The 20269-nt window shown below is 44.8% G+C and overlaps 1 protein-coding gene across 1 annotated transcript; it reads left to right on the forward strand.

Moving 5' to 3' along the window:
• Positions 1 to 223: 223 nt before the first annotated feature.
• Positions 224 to 18707, forward strand: tbcela (tubulin folding cofactor E-like a; the record flags this gene model as incomplete). The annotated part of the gene is made up of 8 exons (XM_084312168.1): positions 224 to 395; positions 7718 to 7857; positions 8010 to 8191; positions 9399 to 9655; positions 14390 to 14516; positions 15084 to 15200; positions 16076 to 16187; positions 18474 to 18707. 8 exons carry the CDS (start codon positions 224 to 226, stop codon positions 18705 to 18707), a joined length of 1341 nt encoding a protein of 446 aa, XP_084168294.1.
• Positions 18708 to 20269: the final 1562 nt, after the last annotated feature.

The following is a 20269-nucleotide window of genomic DNA, read 5'->3' on the forward strand; positions in this document are numbered from 1 at the left end:
CCTGTCGTTGTGGGGCCAGGGGGTTGCTAGGTGACTAACCTGTCGTTGTGGGGCCAGGGGGTTGCTAGGTGACTAACCTGTCGTTGTGGGGCCAGGGGGTTGCTAGGTGACTAACCTCTGACTGTCGTTGTGGGGCCAGGGGGTTGCTAGGTGACTAACCTCTGACTGTCGTTGTGGGGCCAGGGGGTTGCTAGGTGACTAACCTCTGACCTCTGACCTCAGGATGTGGGCCGGAGCAGCGGCGCCCCCTGGGCCAGAGGAGGGCCGTACCTTCATGCAGGTGATCAGTGAGAAGTACAGCCCGGAGAACTTCCCCTGCCGCCGCGGGCCGGGCATCGGGGTGGTGGTGGTGGTGGTGCCCCCCCCTGCCGGGCCGCAGGGCTCCCCCATGAAAGGTGAGTGGTGGTGGTGGTGCCCCCCCCTGCCGGGCCGCAGGGCTCCCCCATGAAAGGTGAGTGGTGGTGGTGGTCCCCCCCCCTGCCGGGCCGCAGGGCTCCCCCATGAAAGGTGAGTGGTGGTGGTGGTGCCCCCCACTGCCGGGCCGCAGGGCTCCCCCATGAAAGGTGAACTAACCCTAACCCTAACCCTAACCCTAACCCTAACCGGGCATCGGGGTGGTGGTGGTGGTCCCCCCCACTGCCGGGCCCATGAAAGGTGAACTAATAATCCTAAATAATAATAGACTGACTCGCAAAGTTTCTCTTTTCCTTCATTAGATTTGATTAGATTCACATGTATTGTCATCAATCATGCAGCACAATTACAGCACAACGGAAATACGTTTGGCATCCAACCAGAGTGACAATATAACAGTAAAGTGCAACAGTAATATTTTTTTTTAATTTTACCTTTATTTTACCAGGTAGTCACTTGAGATCAAAGATCTCTTTTTCGAGCAAGACCTGGCCAAAATGGCAGCAAAAACAAAAAACAAACATACAAAAATACACAAAACACAGACAAAGACATAAAAGGCAAAGTGGGGCAACAAGGGGATACATCTGAGCTGCAGCAAATCAGATTGAATGGGATTGGGGGGGATTGGAGGGTAAAAAGGTAGAAAGAGGAGGGAAGGTGAGGCCCTGCAGGAGGTTGCTGGGGAGAGAAGGTCAGGTTAAAAACATAAAATATAACAGCACATTATGCAGTGAAGCAGCGACATTCTCCCATCTCATTCTTTAAAATGCCCTTAATTTGAACTTTAAAATCAGATATGGTAGTGAGGGCCTGCAGTTTCAAAGTTTTTTGAAGTCCATTCCAGGCAGAGTGAGCAGAGAACATGAAGGCCCTTTTCCCAAACTCTGTGCGGGTTCTGGGTACTGAGGCATATAAATAGTCCTGGGATCGTAAGCTGTAAAATGGGTTTGATGTGATGGTGAGGTATGAACCGAGGTAAAAAGGGAGCTGACCAATAATTGCTTTATAAATGAAGGTGTACCAATGAAGCAGTCTACGGGCAGTCAAGGACGGCCAGTTAACTTTAGCATACAGAGTGCAATGATGGGTAAGTGATCTATATCCAGAAATAAATCTTAATACACCATGGTAAGCAGTGTCCAACATGTGTAGTGAGGTGGAACAGGCATTCATGTATAAAACATCACCATAATCTAATACTGGTAAAAAAGTGGCAGCAACTAGTTGCTTCTTTGCATTAAAAGAAAAGCACGATTTGTTTCTGAAAAAGAAACCCAACCTCACTTTTAGCCTCTTGACCAGGCTTTCAACGTGTGGTTTAAAAGACAAGCTGTCATCAAGTAAAAAGCCAAGGTATTTAAAAGTCGACACAATCTGAATAGGAATGCCTTGCGATGTGTGTATAGAGGCAAGACAAGGCATTTTTGTTTTGGATTTAGTAAAAATCATAATTTTTGTTTTTTCCGGATTTAAAACAAGCTTTAGTTGCTGAAGTTGGGATTCTATTTCTTTAAACGTATTTTGCAAACTTTCCAGAGCTTTTGTCAACGTATTCAACCATTATCTGAATTAAAAAAAAAAAAAAAAAAAAAAAAAGACTAACCTTACTGTCATGCACTTTTCCTAATAAACTAACCTACACTGTAGCACTCAACACTTTGATGAACATTGTTACTCAGCTGATAGAGTTGTGCCCTTCCTGATGGCTTGTCGTACAGAACTTGTAAGTCGCTTTGGATAAAAGCGTCAGCTAAATGACTAAATGTAAATGTAAATGTATTAGCACAACAGTAAATGACAGTGTCATCAGCATAAAAATGAAAGTTTGCATTTGGAACATTTTTGCCTAGATTATTGATATAGATTGTAAATAACAATGGTCCTAGAACAGAACCTTGTGGCACCCCCTTGTGGACAGATAAAACATCAGAATAAAAACCATCAGCCTGAACACATTGAGTCCTGTCAGCAAGATAATTACAGAACCAGCCAACAGCAGAGTCAGACAGTCCTACATTAATTAGCCTATTTAAGCATTACATCACGCGCAGGAGTGGTTTGTGACCAATAAACCATGCCTAGGGGTGGTCGTTAGACCCCCCTAGGCATGGTTTATTGGTCACAAATCACGACTACAAGTGGTGTAAAGCTTTTATACAACTGCCAGATTCATCCAACCTTATTTCTATACAATAAACACACATTAATCGAAGATTTATTGAAAAAACCATCCGCCAGAAAAAGTTGTTCCCACAACTACAAAAAAGACAAGTTGCCTCCATGTGGAAGCAGCTTGAAGTGCATCCAACCAAACTAACACATCCAACTGTGTATTATTGGAATGATTGAGAGAAGTTGCCTCATGTGGAAGCAGCTTGAAGTGCATCCAACCAACTAACACATCCAACTGTGTATTATTGGAATGATTTATTGAAAATTTTATTACCAGATGCAGAATGGGTACAATACAGTACGGCTCAATACACACAATTGTTAAGGGAATGCAGACCTACTTTCCATAGAACTTCATTCTTAGATGCTTCTATATAAAGTAGGTAAAACAAATTAAAACGTTTTCTTTGCCCTATAGGAAAAGAACTTTTTCTTCGCCCTATTTTTTTATTTATTTCTTTTAGCCTAAACTTAACCAGTTGGAAACCAGGGGTACAGTAATAAAATTAGCAATCAACCAATCAATCAATTCAATAGACCATGCTCACTTAAAACAGCGCTGCTTCTCTCTCAGTCTGACTCCCCCGCTGTTGCAGACAGGAGTGTGTGTGTGTGTGTGTGTGTGCGTGTGTGTGTGTGTGTGTGTGTGTCACAGTGTGTGTGTGTGTGTGCGTGCGTGTGTGTGTATGTGTGTGTGTGTGTGTGTATGTGTGTGTGTGTGTTTGTGGGTACGCCAGCGTCGGACAGTGTGAGAGAGAACGCTGCAGTCAGTAGAAAGTAGGAAGGAAGAAATTTAAATCAATCAATTAATCAATCAATCAATCCGCGATTTTTCTTTTGTTCTAGATTGACTCAAGACCCATCAATTACATCATCCAACATTGTTTAAAGGACTAACACATTCCCCTTGACAGAATCGCTTCATATTTAGTCGTTATGGTGCTTTCAACATAACCATTTGTTGTCCGCGATCTTGTTTTCTCCCGGAGTGAGCCGGGGAGTGATATGTGATTCGGTTGTGGGCGGGTCCTGAGCCCAGGACCGTGGATTGTTGCCAATAAAGACGTGTAAATGGCCAATCAGAATCGAGAAATTTGCATGCCGTTGTATAAGCTTCATTATATTATGGTCCACTGTATCAAATGCCTTTGAAAAATCAATAAAAAGGGAAGCACAATGTTGTTTCCTATCTAAAGCCCCAATTATGTCGTTTACTACCTTTGTAGCTGCTGTAACGGTACTGTGATATTTCCTAAAACCAGATTGATCACAAGATAAAATAGCATTGTTATATAAGAACTCCTTCAGCTGATTACTTACCAGAGTTTCCAGTATCTTGGCTAAAGCTGACAAATTAGAAATTGGCCTGTAGTTGTTGGGGTTTGAAGGCTCACCACCTTTTAACAGGGGTAGAACATGAGCCTTTTTCCAAATCTTGGGTATTTCATTACAAGTCAAGGTTAAGTTAAAAATATAAGTTAGAGGTTCTGCAATAAAATCAGCAGAAAGCTTTAAATAATAGGGATCCAGTTTGTCTGGCCCAGCTCGTTTTTTAGGATTCAAATTCTTAAGGGCTTTATGCACTTCACCAATAGAGAAGGGCTGAAAATCAAATGTATTATGTGATGGGGGCTCAGTTTCAAGTGGGACCTGTGTTGTGGTATTGTTTGTTACTTGATCAAAGAGAAACCCAGACGAGACAAAGTGTTTGTTAAAGCAGTTGAGCATCTCAGTTTTCTCATACACAGTAGATAGACCAGATACAATACAGGGTGGAAGACCAGCTGTGCTATTTGGGGATAAGGATTTGATTGTCTGCCAAAATTTCTGTGGGTTATTTAGGTTTTCTGTTGTGAGAGTGAGATAAAAACTTGATTTGGCCTTCTTTACTAAGGAAGTACATTTATTTCTTAAACATCTAAAAGTGGTCCAGAGAGCTTCAGAGTTTGCCTTCCTTGCCTTGGCCCAGATGAGATTCCTTTCTCGTATGAGGTTGGATAAATCTTTAGAAAACCAGGGGTTATCCCTGCCCCTAACTCTATACTTCCTAAAGGGGGCGTGTCTGTCTACAATTGGCAAAAACATATCCAGGAAGAGATTCCATGCTAATTCAACGTCAGGTATTAAAGAGACCCTGCTCCAATCATTTAGGTACATATCCTGCCAAAATCCCTGTTCAAAAAAGTGCTTTGTATCACGTTTAATAATGTAGCGAGGTTTTGACTTCGATATCTTTGTATCCCTAACACCCGCAATAACACAATGGTCACTCACGTCATTAGGAAACATGCCTATCGACGTATACTTATGAGGATTATTTGTTAAGAACAAGTCAATAAGTGTAGATTTTTCAGGACATTTCAGATTTGGGCGAGTTGGGGAGAGTATTAATTGCGTAAAATTCATTGAATTGCAATATGCTTTAAATTCATCTGACGCCGGAGATAACCAGTCCCAATTGAAATCACCAACAATGACTATTTCATTGTCCGTTAATTGGGAAATAATGTCAGATATTGCGGCTAACGTTTCCTTTACAGCAGAATTAGGTCTGTAACAGCCGACAACCGTGACATTGCAACCCTTTGATAATTCAATTTGTAAGGCGATTATTTCGAACTGCTTAGGTATAGATTTCGTTACTAACACTTTGGTGTGGTATTTGGATTTAACATAGACAGCTATGCCACCACCACGTTTAGGACGATCAGTACGACTTAAATTATAGCCATCAATGGAAATGTCGTTATCGCAAATAGATTTGTTTAACCAAGTCTCAGAAATTATAATGATATCAGCTCCCGTTGTCTGCGCCCAGATTCGAACAAAATCAATTTTCGGCAAGAGACTTCTAACATTTACATGAATGATGCCAAGTCCAGATCTTGCATTGAAGTCAGAAGGAGTCTGAATACAATGAAGATCAGGACCAGGATTTGGTTGAACATTACCAGAGATCATCAGCAGTAACACAACCATGCATCTTAATTTAGCCATTTTAGGGGAGTTACACTTTGAATTTACATCAGAGCTTAGAATGGAGTAGAAAAGAGAGTCCGTTGACATAGTGAAATAGTTTTTTAGTGCATAGTGACATATCATGGTAACAGACAATTGATCTGGGGATAAAGTCACAATTCTAGTAGGTCTACTACACCTGAACCTAGATAGAAAGGTCCAAGTGGATTTTGTGTGCTGGAGTGATAAACGGGACGAGAAAAGTTCACCAAGTCCATTTCCTTGCTGTTCCATTTGTGTTAGCAAATAGAACAGAGTTAGTACAGCGAACGCAACACGCATGATTTCAGCAAAAGTTCGATGCACAACAGAACGGCTTTGAACACAAATGTGTACGAGAGGGTAGGGGATTCGAGGGGTAGCAGTTGGACGAGACCAGGGGGAGGTATGAGAGGATCGCAGAGGGGTAAGGGGTCGTTGACTAGACCCGGAGCCAGGCCCGGGAACAGCAAGCAGTGTGAGATGAGCAGACCGATTATAGGAGAGGAGTGAAGAGCAGCACAGTTGGTGGTGATGCTTGGTGGTGTTTAGTCAGACGCAGTTGACAGTGACTCAGCTATTGTAGCAGCAAGCAGGAGTTTAGCAGTAAGCACGTAGTTCAGCTCAAAGATTGATTTTCATGTAGCATGTAGACTACTGTTGCTTCCAGACAAAATGATTGGGAATTTAATCCAGTTCAGCCGACATTAGTCGAGGTAAAAACAGAGACTGATTGATTGATTATCAATCAGACAAACTCACAGCTCAGTTGACAGTGACTCAGCTATTGTAGCAGCAAGCAGGAGTTTAGGAGTAAGCACGTAGTCCAGCTCAAAGGTTGATTTTCATGTAGCATGTAGACTACTGTTGCTTCCAAGAAAAATGGGAATTTAATCCAGTTTAGCCGACATTAGACGAGGTAAAAACAGAGACAAACTCACAACTCACAAACGTGCAGCCATCTTGGAAAGGGGCGTGTTCAACAAAGTGAAAATGTGTGAATAAACTCTACTAACCACTTTGGCCTTAGTATAGTATTAGTAATAGTCCTAACTAGATTAGATTAGATTATTTAATGACCACCCAGCCAGACTGCATTACAGCATTGTTCCAACATAGAACATCACTTACAAGACATACATACTACATGCCGTACGCAGTGACGGACCATTAGTAATGGTAACGGAGTTACTGAATTTAAAAAGTAATACGTTAGAGTACTAGTTACTGCCAAAAGTAACAGCATTACTGTAACGCGTTACTTTGTAACACTGTTAATACCTGTACAGTGCTACAAGTATAAAGACACTATGGTAGTAAGTCATACTGGCCAGCAGCGTAACAGTAGGTAAGGGATATGTACAGAATGATATAGATATAGTATCTATAGATATGTAACAAGGGTTATATGCAGGTATGTACAGACAGATGTGGACATTATTGTACTTTCTATCATGCAGAGTTATATGGAATATATGTAGGTGTGCAGGTGTATAAGTAGGTATAGTTGGCTCCCCATTGCTGCACGTATCCGCTTCAAGGCCCTCGACCTGGCAAAGGGAACCGCTCCCGCCTACCTCTGGTCAATGGTCTCTAACTACACACCATCAAGACCCCTACGCTCTGCATCTTCTAACTACACACCCTCAAGACCCCTACGCTCTGCATCTTCTAACTACACACCCTCAAGACCCCTATGCTCTGCATCTTCTAACTACACACCCTCAAGACCCCTACGCTCTGCATCTTCTGGCCGCCTCAGACCTACTCCTATCCGAGCTCCGGGAGGGTCATCAAAGAGAAGCCGCCTATTCTCAGTCCTTGCCCCACAATGGTGGAATGAACTACCCACCACAGTTAGGACAGCCGAAACACGTCCAATAAAAATTTAAATAAACTAACCTTACTGTCATGCACTTGTCCTAATATACTAACCCACACTGTAGCACTCAACACTTTGATGAACATTGTCACTCAGCTGATAGAGTTGTTCCTTCCTCATGACTTGTCGTACAGAACTTGTAAGTCGCTTTGGATAAAAGCGTCAGCTAAATGACTAAATGTAAATGTAAATGTATATAGAATATATATATATATATATATATATATTAGTTCCATCTCTCCCCCCCAGACCGCCTGAACCTCCCCAGCCTGCTGGTGCTGAACGCCTGTGGGATCAGCAGAGCAGGAGACCAGGCAGAGATCGCAGCCTTCTGCGCCCACGTGGTGGAGCTGGACCTGTCGCACAACCTGCTGGGGGACTGGCACGAGGTGGGGCTGTAACCCTAACCCTGACCCCTGGGGGGCGACACAGCTACATATCAGTGGTGTATATAGTAGTGTATAATAGTAATTCAATGACTATTAGTTTGCTGACGCTCTCATGTCTCTGTGTTTGGCCCCATGTGTTCGGCTGCTCTCAGATCAGTAAGATCGTGTCCAACATCCCCAACCTGGACGTCCTCAACCTGAGCTCCAACCCCCTGGCCGACGTGCCCCTGGAGACGCCCTGTGCCCAGGCCCTGTGCCGGGTGCGACGCCTCATCCTCAACAACACACGGGTGTCCTGGACCACCGTGCTCGCGCTCACCAGGGAGATGCCTGAGTAGGAGACATCACTTGTTGCTCTTATTCTGTTCCTTCTGTCGCTCCAGGTCAGGGGTCAGGGGTCGGCGATCTTTACTATCAAAAGAGCCACTTTTCCCCCGTCCCACAAAATAAAATGCTCAGGGAGCCGCACAACCTATTTACCCTTAAAATGAAGATAACACAGTGTATAACGTTTTATATATCCACAAGCTTACCCCACATTTATCATAAAATGCCTGACGGTTGCATACCCAAAGTAATTTGCGATTTATTATACTTTATACTTATAGCACACAGGTTGTTGCATTAATGGGGTTATAAAGCAACAAAAAGAAAATTTTTGACTTTTTATTGCTGTTTTTACCTGTTATAACAAAGGAAAACCTCAAACTCTCTATTCAGGTATATTTGAGTCCTTCCCTTATTTGTGGAACATTTATAAAATAAAAAGTAGTCCACTTTGAAAAAAGACTACCATGTGTAGACCTACTTTGAAATAAAACACAGAAAAGGTGAAAAAACACTGGCATCTGTAGACCTACTTTGAAATAAAACCCTGAACTATGCAGCTCTATTAGAGTCCTTCCCTTATTTGTGGAAAATCTATAAAATAAAAAGTAAATTTTCCGTTGTTCGCTAATTTCGCACCACATATCAGGCATACTCATGCTGCACACGCCCACACTTATGGCCACTAAGGAAAGGTCACTTTAAAAATAGTATAGTATAACCTGAGATTGTATAAAATAGCATGTACAGAAAGACCCAGTGCCTCATCCGTAGCTAACAGTGTATTGCATGTCCTCCATGCTCTGTAAATAACTCATGTACAAATACCGATATGCCTACTATGTTACTGTTTATTGCACAATGTTGTTTTATTGGATTCCATTATATGTTGTTACTACTGTATTGCACATCGTTGCGGGCAAGACCACCCGCATTCCATTGTATACTTGTATGCCGTGACAAATAAAACTCTTGACTTGACTTGATACAGGTAAGCCTTTTGTTGACTAAATATCTTAGTTGATGAAATATGTTTTCATTTCAGTGTCACAGTATGACATCGATCTCTAAAATAAAAAAAAGTAAATGTTTGTATTTTTATTATTATTATTATTATTCTTTGGGCCCCTGCTCCAGGAGCAGCACGGTCCTGGTACCGCCTGTTCTCTCCACACACAGTTTGTTCCCCCCCCCCCCCCTCTCGCCCCCCCCAGGCTGGAGGAGCTGTTCCTGTGCCTTAACCAGTACACCACTGTGCCCGCCTGCTGCCCGCCCTGCCCCTCGCTGCGCCTGCTGCACATCACAGACAACCGCCTGCAGGACTGGAGCGAGGTGCGCAGGATCGGCCCCCTGTTCCCCGGGCTGGACACCCTGGTCCTGGCCAACAACAACCTGGCCTCCATCCAGGACCCTGCAGAGACCCTGCGGAGCCTGTTCCCCAACCTGCGCTGCCTCAACCTGCACCACACAGGTACCCCTGACCCCTGACCCCTAACCCTAACCCATCCAGGACCCTGCAGAGGCCCTGCGGAGCCTGTTCCCCAACCTGCGCTGCCTCAACCTGCACCACACAGGTACCCCTGACCCCTGACCCTGACCCCTAACCCTAACCCATCCAGGACCCTGCAGAGGCCCTGCGGAGCCTGTTCCCCAACCTGCGCTGCCTCAACCTGCACCACACAGGTACCCCTGACCCCTGACCCCTGACCCTGCACAACGCAGGTACCCCTGACCCCTGACCCTGACCCCTGACCCTGCACAACGCAGGTACCCCTGACCCTGACCCCTGACCCTGCACAACGCAGGTACCCCTGACCCCTGACCCTGCACAACGCAGGTACCCCTGACCCTGACCCCTGACCCTGCACAACGCAGGTACCCCTGACCCCTGACCCTGCACAACGCAGGTACCCCTGACCCCTGACCCTCACCCTGCACAACGCAGGTACCCCTGACCCCTGACCCTCACCCTGCACAACGCAGGTACCCCTGACCCCTGACCCCTGCACAACGCAGGTACCCCTGACCCTGCACAACGCAGGTACCCCTGACCCCTGACCCTCACCCTGCACAACGCAGGTACCCCTGACCCCTGACCCTCACCCTGCACAACGCAGGTACCCCTGACCCCTGACCCCTGACTCTGCACAACGCAGGTACCCCTGACCCCTGACCCCTGGAGCTGAGCTCACTGCTTGTTTGTGTATGTGAGTGTGCGGATGATATTTACCTTATATCTGTATATATCAGTATATATATCTCTGACAATGAATGATAAAATGTAAAATGCTGAATGAGCAGGTTTGTTTGTAGAATATTTTAATAGATCTCCAAGCTAAGCTCTTTTATCTTGTGCATCATTAGGTTGCACCAGTAGCTGTTGGTTTCCTGTTGGATCTAGAAAGGGCTGCATCTGCTGACTGTTCATATTGCTTTTAGGGATGTCCGATATTATCGGACGATATCGGCATTAAAATGTGATATCGGAAAATATCGGTATCGGTTTTCAAAAAAAAATATATATATATTTCTATAGAAATTATGTCCGATATTATCGGCCGATATCGGCATTAAAATGTGATATTGGTTGATATCGGTATCGGAAATTAAGAGTTGGACAATATCGGTATATCGGTATTGGTAAAAAAGCCAATATCGAGCATCCCTAATTGTTTTCAATGCCTCCCTTTGTAACAGCTGCTATCTGAGAGACACAGCTGAACCAGCGTTTTTGACCATTTTCACGATGTTTGCAGACCCATCGTATATTCTATATTATAGCTATGGAGACAATAGCATGGGTCATTTGAAAGGCAATATTTATACTCCAACAGGGAACAAAACCGTTTCAAAATAATCCAGTCTCGTTTCCTCGAACGCGAGATATTGCGTGTTTTCTGTGCAGCATGCGCATTTCGTGCGGGTTGCTCGCCTGACACCTCTATTATGTCCAGGTCAAAGGTGAACATGACCATACATAGAATGGTTCTATTCACAAAGCCACCATGGGGGGGGGGGGGGGTCATTACAAAGGCATGTTTTATGATGGGGTTCGGTAAAATAGACGTTACCTTTGTCAGCAGGTCCACCAGAACCCCGTCCACTCTTGCTCCGAAGTGTCTGAGTCACAACAGGAACAATAAATAACGTTAGTTGGCCCTGGCAGCGCCCAGCAGATAACGTTAACGTTAACTCCAAACAGCCTGTTTGAAAATACTAGAATCCAACATAGTCTGGTGAAGACGCACCTTATGTTATGGTTATGGTTATGGTTATGTTATGGATGGATCGTCACCGTTTGTCCTCTTCATAATAATCCCCAATAGTTCGCTCTAGGCGATCACCATTGCCAAACGTTATAGTTGGCTCTAGTCTGGGGTGCTCTCAACTCTGTTGTCGGCGACAGATAATGAAACATGCTCGGCCGGTTTGACTATACTATTTTTATGATTTACCAGAAGTGCTGAGTCCAATGTAGTCCGGTGAAAACGCACCTTATCACATATCAAGTGTGATCGTTTTGTCCTCTTCATAATAATCTCTAATAAGATAAAATAATCCTTTATTGATCCCCTTGGGGAAATTCGGGGACAATATTTTGCTCGACATTGCATAGGCAGTTCACAGGCTAGTGGCTACTACTGTGCCCAGCGGTGAGTGAGCAAACCCCCCCCCCCCCCCCACAGTAAACTAGCCCAGTTAAAAAGGTAGGCGATACTGCCACCTGTCATGGTTTTATAGTAATACAGGTTAGTATCAATGGGTCTGTGTCTCTAATTACCATATTGACTCATCAGTCTCGAGTTCACGAGATCCTCCCTCACTCAACTATACCCACACAAAACTGTTTAAAATGCCCTTTTAAAATGAAAAATAGTGCTTGGGAAAGTACTTGAAAGCCCTTGAATTTCATTTAGCAATTTCTGTCGGAACCATGTGCTAAGATAACGCAGAGGGACTATAATTAAAGTCAGCAGTGAGCAAATCATAAATAAAATGTCTTTATATTTTAATGTAGACATCAGTGAATAATCAACTTAAGTCCTTTCTCTCAAATCACTCTGTACGAAACCCACACCAATCCGGGTTCAGAGCCAATCATAGCACATTATCAGCCATCTCTTTAGTCACTAATGACATAAGAAACACTGTGCTGCCCTCTTTATTGATCTGTCAAAAGCTTTTGATACAGTCGATCACCATTTACTCTTAAAACAATTAGCTACTATTGGTTTGGATAGAAATGCATGTGATTGGTTCCAAGATTATCTAGCACGGAGACGTCAGTTTGTAAAGTCCGGTTATGCCCAATCAAAATCTGTATCAATAACGAAAGGTGTGCCACAGGGTTCAATTCTAGGTCCTGTCCTCTTCACTATTTATATTAATGATATTGTGTCTTCGCTGAATGGTTGTCAAACCCATCTGTATGCATATGATACTGTATTGCTGACTCTGAAACCGTTTTAAATATTCAGAATCGATATGTATAGATTTTTCAATATTTTTGACAACACTACTCTGTACAATTGGCCATTGAGAACTTACAACTTTCCTTTATTACCCTACAGGAAGCTCTTATTAAACTTAAATTGGTTCTTAATGCTACTGTAGCAAAACTACATTCATGCTGTTTTCTTGAGCCAGAAACATTGAATATGATGGTTTACACATATCTACTGTAAGTGGTTCTAGCATTGAGAGAGTCACTGAATATATATCTTGGTGTGTGGCTCCATGAGAAATCTTAATTTAAATTTCATGAGGACAACCTTGCCTCCAAGTTGTAACAGAAAAATAGGAGGGGTGGGGGGGGAACACTGTACAACTGTACAAGCAAAACTGTACATTGGAATATTGACAACCATACTTGGTAATTTACTGTACATTGGGGGGGGGGTTGTGTTAGGACATTTACATGGGCCAGTTTCGAATTGCAGTCTCCCGTAGGTGTTCTTTGAGAGTGTTTTTGAAAGTGGGTAGTGATTCACATTCCTTTACAGCTGTGGGTAGGGCGTTCCACATTGATGTGGCATAATTGCAAAACGTGTTTAGTCCCTTGTTTGAGCCGAATCAGGGTTGAACATGATTTGTGGAGCTCCCTCTGGTGTTGTGATCGTGGTATTCACTGACCTTTGGGAAGTATTTCGACAAGTACATGGGTACCACCTGGACTATGGTGATGTAATGTATAGGCTGCGGCCTCAACCCTTAAATCCCTGGACTCTGTCCGTCACTCTGCCCTCAGATTCATCACTAATGATGGATACGACACTCATCACTGTGTCCTTCATGAGAAGGTTGGTTGGTCCTCGCTGACGGAGAGGCACAATAAACACTGGTATTTGTTCATTTTTAAGGCCCTTATTGGTAAACTACCTCCTTATACCACATCATTATTGGAATGGAATGTTGGTACCCATGGAACCCGTTCTAGTGACTCTGGTCCTTAAGGTCTAGTTTGCTCGGAACAGCGTGAATCTGTATTTTCCTATGATGCCCCTCTAGCTCATGAACACGCCTGAGACTCTCCCCTCTGTTGCAGAGTTTAACACCTTGATCTCCAACCTTTTTTCAATCAAGTTGTACGTGTTTTAATCGATTTCTATCCTTACTTGTATAATTGTAATGATTGTATATGCTGTGTGATTTTATATGCCTTTTCTTTTGCTTAACTCTGTATGCTTTGCTTAACTCTGTATGTTTTGCTTAACTCTGTATGTTCTGCTTAACTCTGTATGTTTTGCTTAACTCTGTATGTTTTGCTTAACTCTGTATGTTCTGCTTAACTCTGTATGTTCTGTTAACTCTGTATGTTCTGCTTAACTCTGTATGTTCTGCTTAACTCTGTATGTTCTGCTTAACTCTGTATGTTCTGTTAACTCTGTATGTTCTGCTTAACTCTGTATGTTCTGCTTAACTCTGTATGTTCTGCTTAACTCTGTATGTTCTGCTTAACTCTGTATGTTCTGCTTAACTCTGTATGTTCTGCTTAACTCTGTATGCACGTAGAGTACGTGACTGTAAATGAGGGAAACCTCAGAAAAACTACAACTACCTTTACACCCCCTTGTAATACATTTATAATCTCTCTCTCTCTCTCTCTCTCTCTCTCTCTCTCTCTCTCTTTCTCTTTCTCTCTCTCTCTCTCTCTCTCTCTCTCTCTCTCTCACTCTCTCTCATGTTTCATCTTTGTATGCACCAGGTCTGAACCAATGGGAGGACATAGAGAAGCTGAACTTCTTCCCCAAGTTGTCGGATGTGCGACTAAAGGGTATTCCCTTACTGCAGACCTACACCAACACAGAGCGCCGCAGCCTGATGCTAGCACAGTGAGTCTCTCTCTCTTACTGCAGACCTACACCAACACAGAGCAGCCTGATGCTAGCACAGTGAGTCTCCCTTACTGCAGACTGTTCTCTCTCTCTCTCTCCCCTACAGACTGTTCTCTCTCTCTCTCTCTCCCCTACAGACTGTTCTCTCTCTCTCCCCACAGACTGTTGTCTCTCTCTCTCTCCCCTACAGACTGTTGTCTCTCTCTCTCTCTCTCTCTCTCTCTCTCTCTCTCTCTCTCTCTCTCTCTCTCTCTCTCTCTCCCCACAGACTGTTGTCTTTCTCTCTCTCTCCCCTACAGACTGTTGTCTCTCTCTCTCTCTCTCCCCTACAGACTGTTCTCTCTCTCTCTCCCCCACAGACTGTTGTCTCTCTCTCTCTCTCCCCACAGACTGTTGTCTTTCTCTCTCTCTCCCCTACAGACTGTTGTCTCTCTCTCTCTCTCCCCACAGACTGTTGTCTCTCTCCCCACAGACTGTTGTTTCTCTCTCTCTCCCCACAGACTGTTGTCTCTCTCTCTCTCTCCCCACAGACTGTTGTCACTCTCTCTCTCTCTCTCCCCACAGACTGCCCTCAGTATCATCCCTCAACGGCAGTGTGGTGTCAGCGGGAGAGAGAGAGGACGCCGAGAGGTTCTTCATCCGCTATCACGTAGACTGCCCTGCGGAGGAGCTGCCGTACAGGTGGGTCTGTGTGTTTACATGTCCGTCACGTAGACTGCCCTGCGGAGCAGCTGCCGTACAGGTGGGTCTGTGTGTTTACATGTCCGTCACGTAGACTGCCCTGCGGAGCAGCTGCCGTACAGGTGGGTCTGTGTGTTTACATGTCCGTCACGTAGACTGCCCTGCGGAGGAGCTGCCTTACAGGTGGGTCTGTGTGTTTACATGTCCGTCACGTAGACTGCCCTGCGGAGCAGCTGCCTTACAGGTTGGTCTGTGTGTTTACATGTCCGTCACGTAGACTGCCCTGCGGAGCAGCTGCCTTACAGGTGGGTCTGTGTGTTTACATGTCCGTCACGTAGACTGCCCTGCGGAGCAGCTGCCTTACAGGTGGGTCTGTGTGTTTACATGTCCGTCACGTAGACTGCCCTGCGGAGCAGCTGCCTTACAGGTTGGTCTGTGTGTTTACATGTCCGTCACGTAGACTGCCCTGCGGAGCAGCTGCCTTACAGGTGGGTCTGTGTGTTTACATGTCCGTCACGTAGACTGCCCTGCGGAGCAGATGCCTTACAGGTGGGTCTGTGTGTTTACATGTCCGTCACGTAGACTGCCCTGCGGAGCAGCTGCCTTACAGGTGGGTCTGTGTGTTTACAGGTGTGTGTGTGTGTGTGTGTGTGTGTGTGTGTGTGTGTGTGTGTGTGTGTGTGTGTGTGTGTGTGTGTGTGTGTGTGTGTGTGTGTGTGTGTGTGTGTGTGTGTGTGTGTGTGTGTGTGTGTGTGTGTGTGTGTGTGTGTGTGTGTGTGTGTGTGTGTGTGTGTGTGTGTGTGTGTGTGTGTGTGTGTGTGTGTGTGTGTGTGTGTGTGTGTGTGTGTGTGTGTGTGTGTGTGTACTCTTCTCAGGTACCACTGCCTGGTGACCAAGTACGGAAAGCTGGAGCCACTGGCAGAGATTGACCTCCGACCCCGCTGCCACGCCCAGGTGGAGGTGCACTGTGAGGACAAGGTGGAGCAGGTCAGTGAGACGTCTTTACTTTCACATGACGACGGTGCGTGTGGTGGGGCTGAGCGTGTTCTTAACCCTTTCACTGCCACACGACAGCCGGTTAACCCTTTCACTGTGACAATACAGAAGGTTAGCCCTTTACTATCACACAACCGACGGCGATGCTCCATGATTAGCATCATTAGCTCCGCTGATGATAGTAAAGGGCTAACCTTCTGTCGTGTGGCAGTGAAAGGGTTAAAGGACACGTGAGTTCAGAAGTTTGAACATTATTTCCTACATGCAGTGTCAGCACCAACCATGCTGTTCCTCATACTAGCTCCAGATAGTTAGCTACAATCCATGCTGTTCCTCATACTAGCTCCAGATAGTTAGCTACAATCCATGCTGTTCCTCATACTAGCTCCAGATAGTTAGCTACAAACCATGCTGTTCCTCATACTAGCTCCAGATAGTTAGCTACAATCCATGCTGTTCCTCATACTAGCTCCAGATAGTTAGCTACAATCCATGCTGTTCCTCACACTAGCTCCAGATAGTTAGCTACAATCCATGCTGTTCCTCACACTAGCTCCAGAAGATAGTTAGCTACAATCCATGCTGTTCCTCACACTAGCTCCAGAAGATAGTTAGCTACAATCCATGCTGTTCCTCATACTATCTCCAGATAGTTAGCTACAATCCATGCTGTTCCTCATACTAGCTCCAGGTTTTTGATTGATTGAAAACTGTATTAACAGATTGCAGAATGGGTACAGTACAGTACAGCTCAATACATACAATTGTTAAGGGGATGCATACCAGAGAAAGACTTTCGTCTTGTTTACATCAGGGTCCCCCATTTTCAATTCATCGTAACATATATGACATACATGACATACAGATAGACAGTACTGCTACATCTATACATTTATGACATACCAGATTTGCAAATACAGTACTGTTTGTGATACAAAAAGAGTCCAGAAAAAAGAGTATATACATTTGACGTAGAAACTGTACATTGGATTGGGTAGGTGGGGGTGGGGGGTGACTGTACATTGGAGGTGGTTGGGTGGGGGGGTAGGAGTGGGGGGGGGGGGGGTTGGGTAGGAGGGGTGGGTGGGGGACACTGTACAACTGTACAAACAAAACTGTACATTGGAATATTGACAAGACCATACTTGGTAATTTACTGTACATTGGAGGGGGTTGTGTTCGGACATTTACAGGGGCCAGTTTCGAGTTGCAGTCTCCCTTAGGTGTTTTTTGAGAGTGTTTTTGAAAGTGGGTAGTGATTCACATTCCTTTACAGCTGTGGGTAGGGCGTTCCACATTGATGTGGCATAATTGCGAAACGTGTTTAGTCCTTTGTTTGAGCCGAATCTGGGTTTAACATGATTTGTGGAGCTCCCTCTGGTGTTGTGATCGTGGTATTCACTGACCTTTGGGAAGTATTTTGACATGTACATGGGTACCTTGGTCGTGTAGTGTATCTTGTAGACCAGGCCCATTGCAAGTTGCTGTACTCTGTCGTCTACTCTAAGCCATCCTAGGTTGTCAAAGTGGGTAGTTAGCTACAATCCATGCTGTTCCTCACACTAGCTCCAGATAGTTAGCTACAATCCATGCTGTTCCTCATACTAGCTCCAGATAGTTAGCTACAAACCATGCTGTTCCTCATACTAGCTCCAGATAGTTAGCTACAATTCATGCTGTTCCTCATGCTAGCTCCAGATAGTTAGCTACAAACCATGCTGTTCCTCACACTAGCTCCAGATAGTTAGCTACAATCCATGCTGTTCCTCACACTAGCTCCAGATAGTTAGCTACAGTCCATGCTGTTCCTCACACTAGCTCCAGATAGTTAGCTACAAACCATGCTGTTCCTCATACTAGCTCCAGATAGTTAGCTACAGTCCATGCTGTTCCTCATACTAGCTCCAGATAGTTAGCTACAGTCCATGCTGTTCCTCATACTAGCTCCAGATCGTTAGCTACAGTCCATGCTGTTCCTCATACTAGCTCCAGATAGTTAGCTACAGTCCATGCTGTTCCTCATACTAGCTCCAGATAGTTAGCTACAATCCATGCTGTTCCTCATACTAGCTCCAGATAGTTAGCTACAAACCATGCTGTTCCTCATACTAGCTCCAGATACAAACACCTCCTGTAGGGTTAGGGTTCATGACCTCCTGTAGGGTTAGGGTTCATGACCTCCTGTAGGGTTAGGGTTCATGACCTCCTGTAGGGTTAGGGTTCATGACCTCCTGTAGGGTTAGGGTTCATGTTAACAGGGCTGTGTCTCTGTGTCAGGTGAGCATCAGGCTGGACCAGACGGTGGCTGAGCTGAGGAAGCAGCTGAGAGCCGTCGTCCAGCTGCCCACCAGCGGCATGAGGCTCTACTACATCGACAAGGAGGTCTGCTGCGCCTTCGGCCCGGAGGAGATGAAGTACAGCGGCCGCGCGCTCCACTCCTACAGCATCCGGGACGGGGACGAGATCCTGGTGGTGCCCAAGACCCGGCGCGACGCCAGCGCCCACAGATGAGCCGTTTAAAAGAGTTGATTGATTGGATTGTTTTGTTGATCTGCGAGTTAACTTTGTGAAATCGTTTTGAAAAGTGCATAGGGCACCACCCGGTGGAATTAGAGAGGATAAGACAATGATCCGGCGACATGGAGGCTGCTTGGCTGATGGCTGGACCTGGAGAGAGACCTGGAGAGAGACCTGGAGAGAGACCTGGAGACCTGGAGAGAGACCTGGAGAGAGACCTGGAGAGAGACCTGGAGACCTGGAGAGAGACCTGGAGAGAGACCTGGAGACCTGGAGAGAGACCTGGAGACCTGGAGAGAGACCTGGAGAGAGACCTGGAGAGAGTTACACTTCTGTTCATTTCAATCAAGCTTTATTTAACCTCTTCCACCTGTGCGGTCCATCGGCGGACCGCAAATGACATCGCGTCATAAATCGATCTCTCCAGACTGTTTGACGAAAGTAACGTTTTATTTTTCAAACGTATTCAAGTATAAACATCATAACCGTGTCACAGCAGCATTTATAATGTATATTATCATCAATACGTTAGTTTACCAATAGGTTAAAGTGTTATTAGATAGATTTTCGTTTTGGTCTTGTTTACTTCACGAGAGGCGACCATTTTGGATAATTCTGTAGAGGACAGCGGTAGCTTTAGATGAGCGGTTTTCAGAACAACAATTCCCAAAAGCCTCTATCTATGGGGTTTCAAGCTTCATACTTCTGTATGCATTTTTTTTTTACATCTCTTATTATTCGGCATAATAAACCACAGCACTTAACGTTGTTGACATATATTGAAGCGCAGTTAGTTTCTCTTCCCTATTTTTAGCATGTAGCAACAATTAGATTTGAAATTAGTTTCAAAATGGTTGCACCCTGAAAATTAAATTACGTACGTAATGTACGTACAGTAGATTTCATTATCTGTTCTTATGCACGGGTCAGACACGACCATGACCTCTATACCGTGACCTCTATACCATGACCTCTATACCATGACCTCTATACCGTGACCTCTATACCGTGACCTCTATACCATGACCTCTATACCATGACCTCTATACCATGACCTCTATACCGTGACCTCTATACCGTGACCTCTATACCATGACCTCTATACCATGACCTCTATACCGTGACCTCTATACCATGACCTCTATACCATGACCTCTATACCATGACCTCTATACTGTATTACCACCCGCTTGCCTCTCTGTTGCAGATCAGATCCCAGATCAGTCTAACAACACTACAGATCAGTCTAACAACACTACAGATCAGTCTAACAACACTGCAGATCAGTCTAACAACACTGCAGATCAGTCTAACAACACTGCAGATCAGATCCCAGATCAGTCTAACAACACTGCAGATCAGTCTAACAACACTACAGATCAGTCTAACAACACTACAGATCAGTCTAACAACACTGCAGATCAGTCTAACAACACTGCAGATCAGTCTAACAACACTGCAGATCAGATCCCAGATCAGTCTAACAACACTGCAGATCAGATCCCAGATCAGTCTAACAACACTGCAGATCAGTCTAACAACACTGCAGATCAGTC

The sequence above is a fragment of the Notolepis coatsorum genome (genome assembly GCF_963971535.1).
Source record: "Notolepis coatsorum genome assembly, chromosome: 1".
NCBI lineage: Eukaryota > Metazoa > Chordata > Actinopteri > Aulopiformes > Paralepididae > Notolepis > Notolepis coatsorum.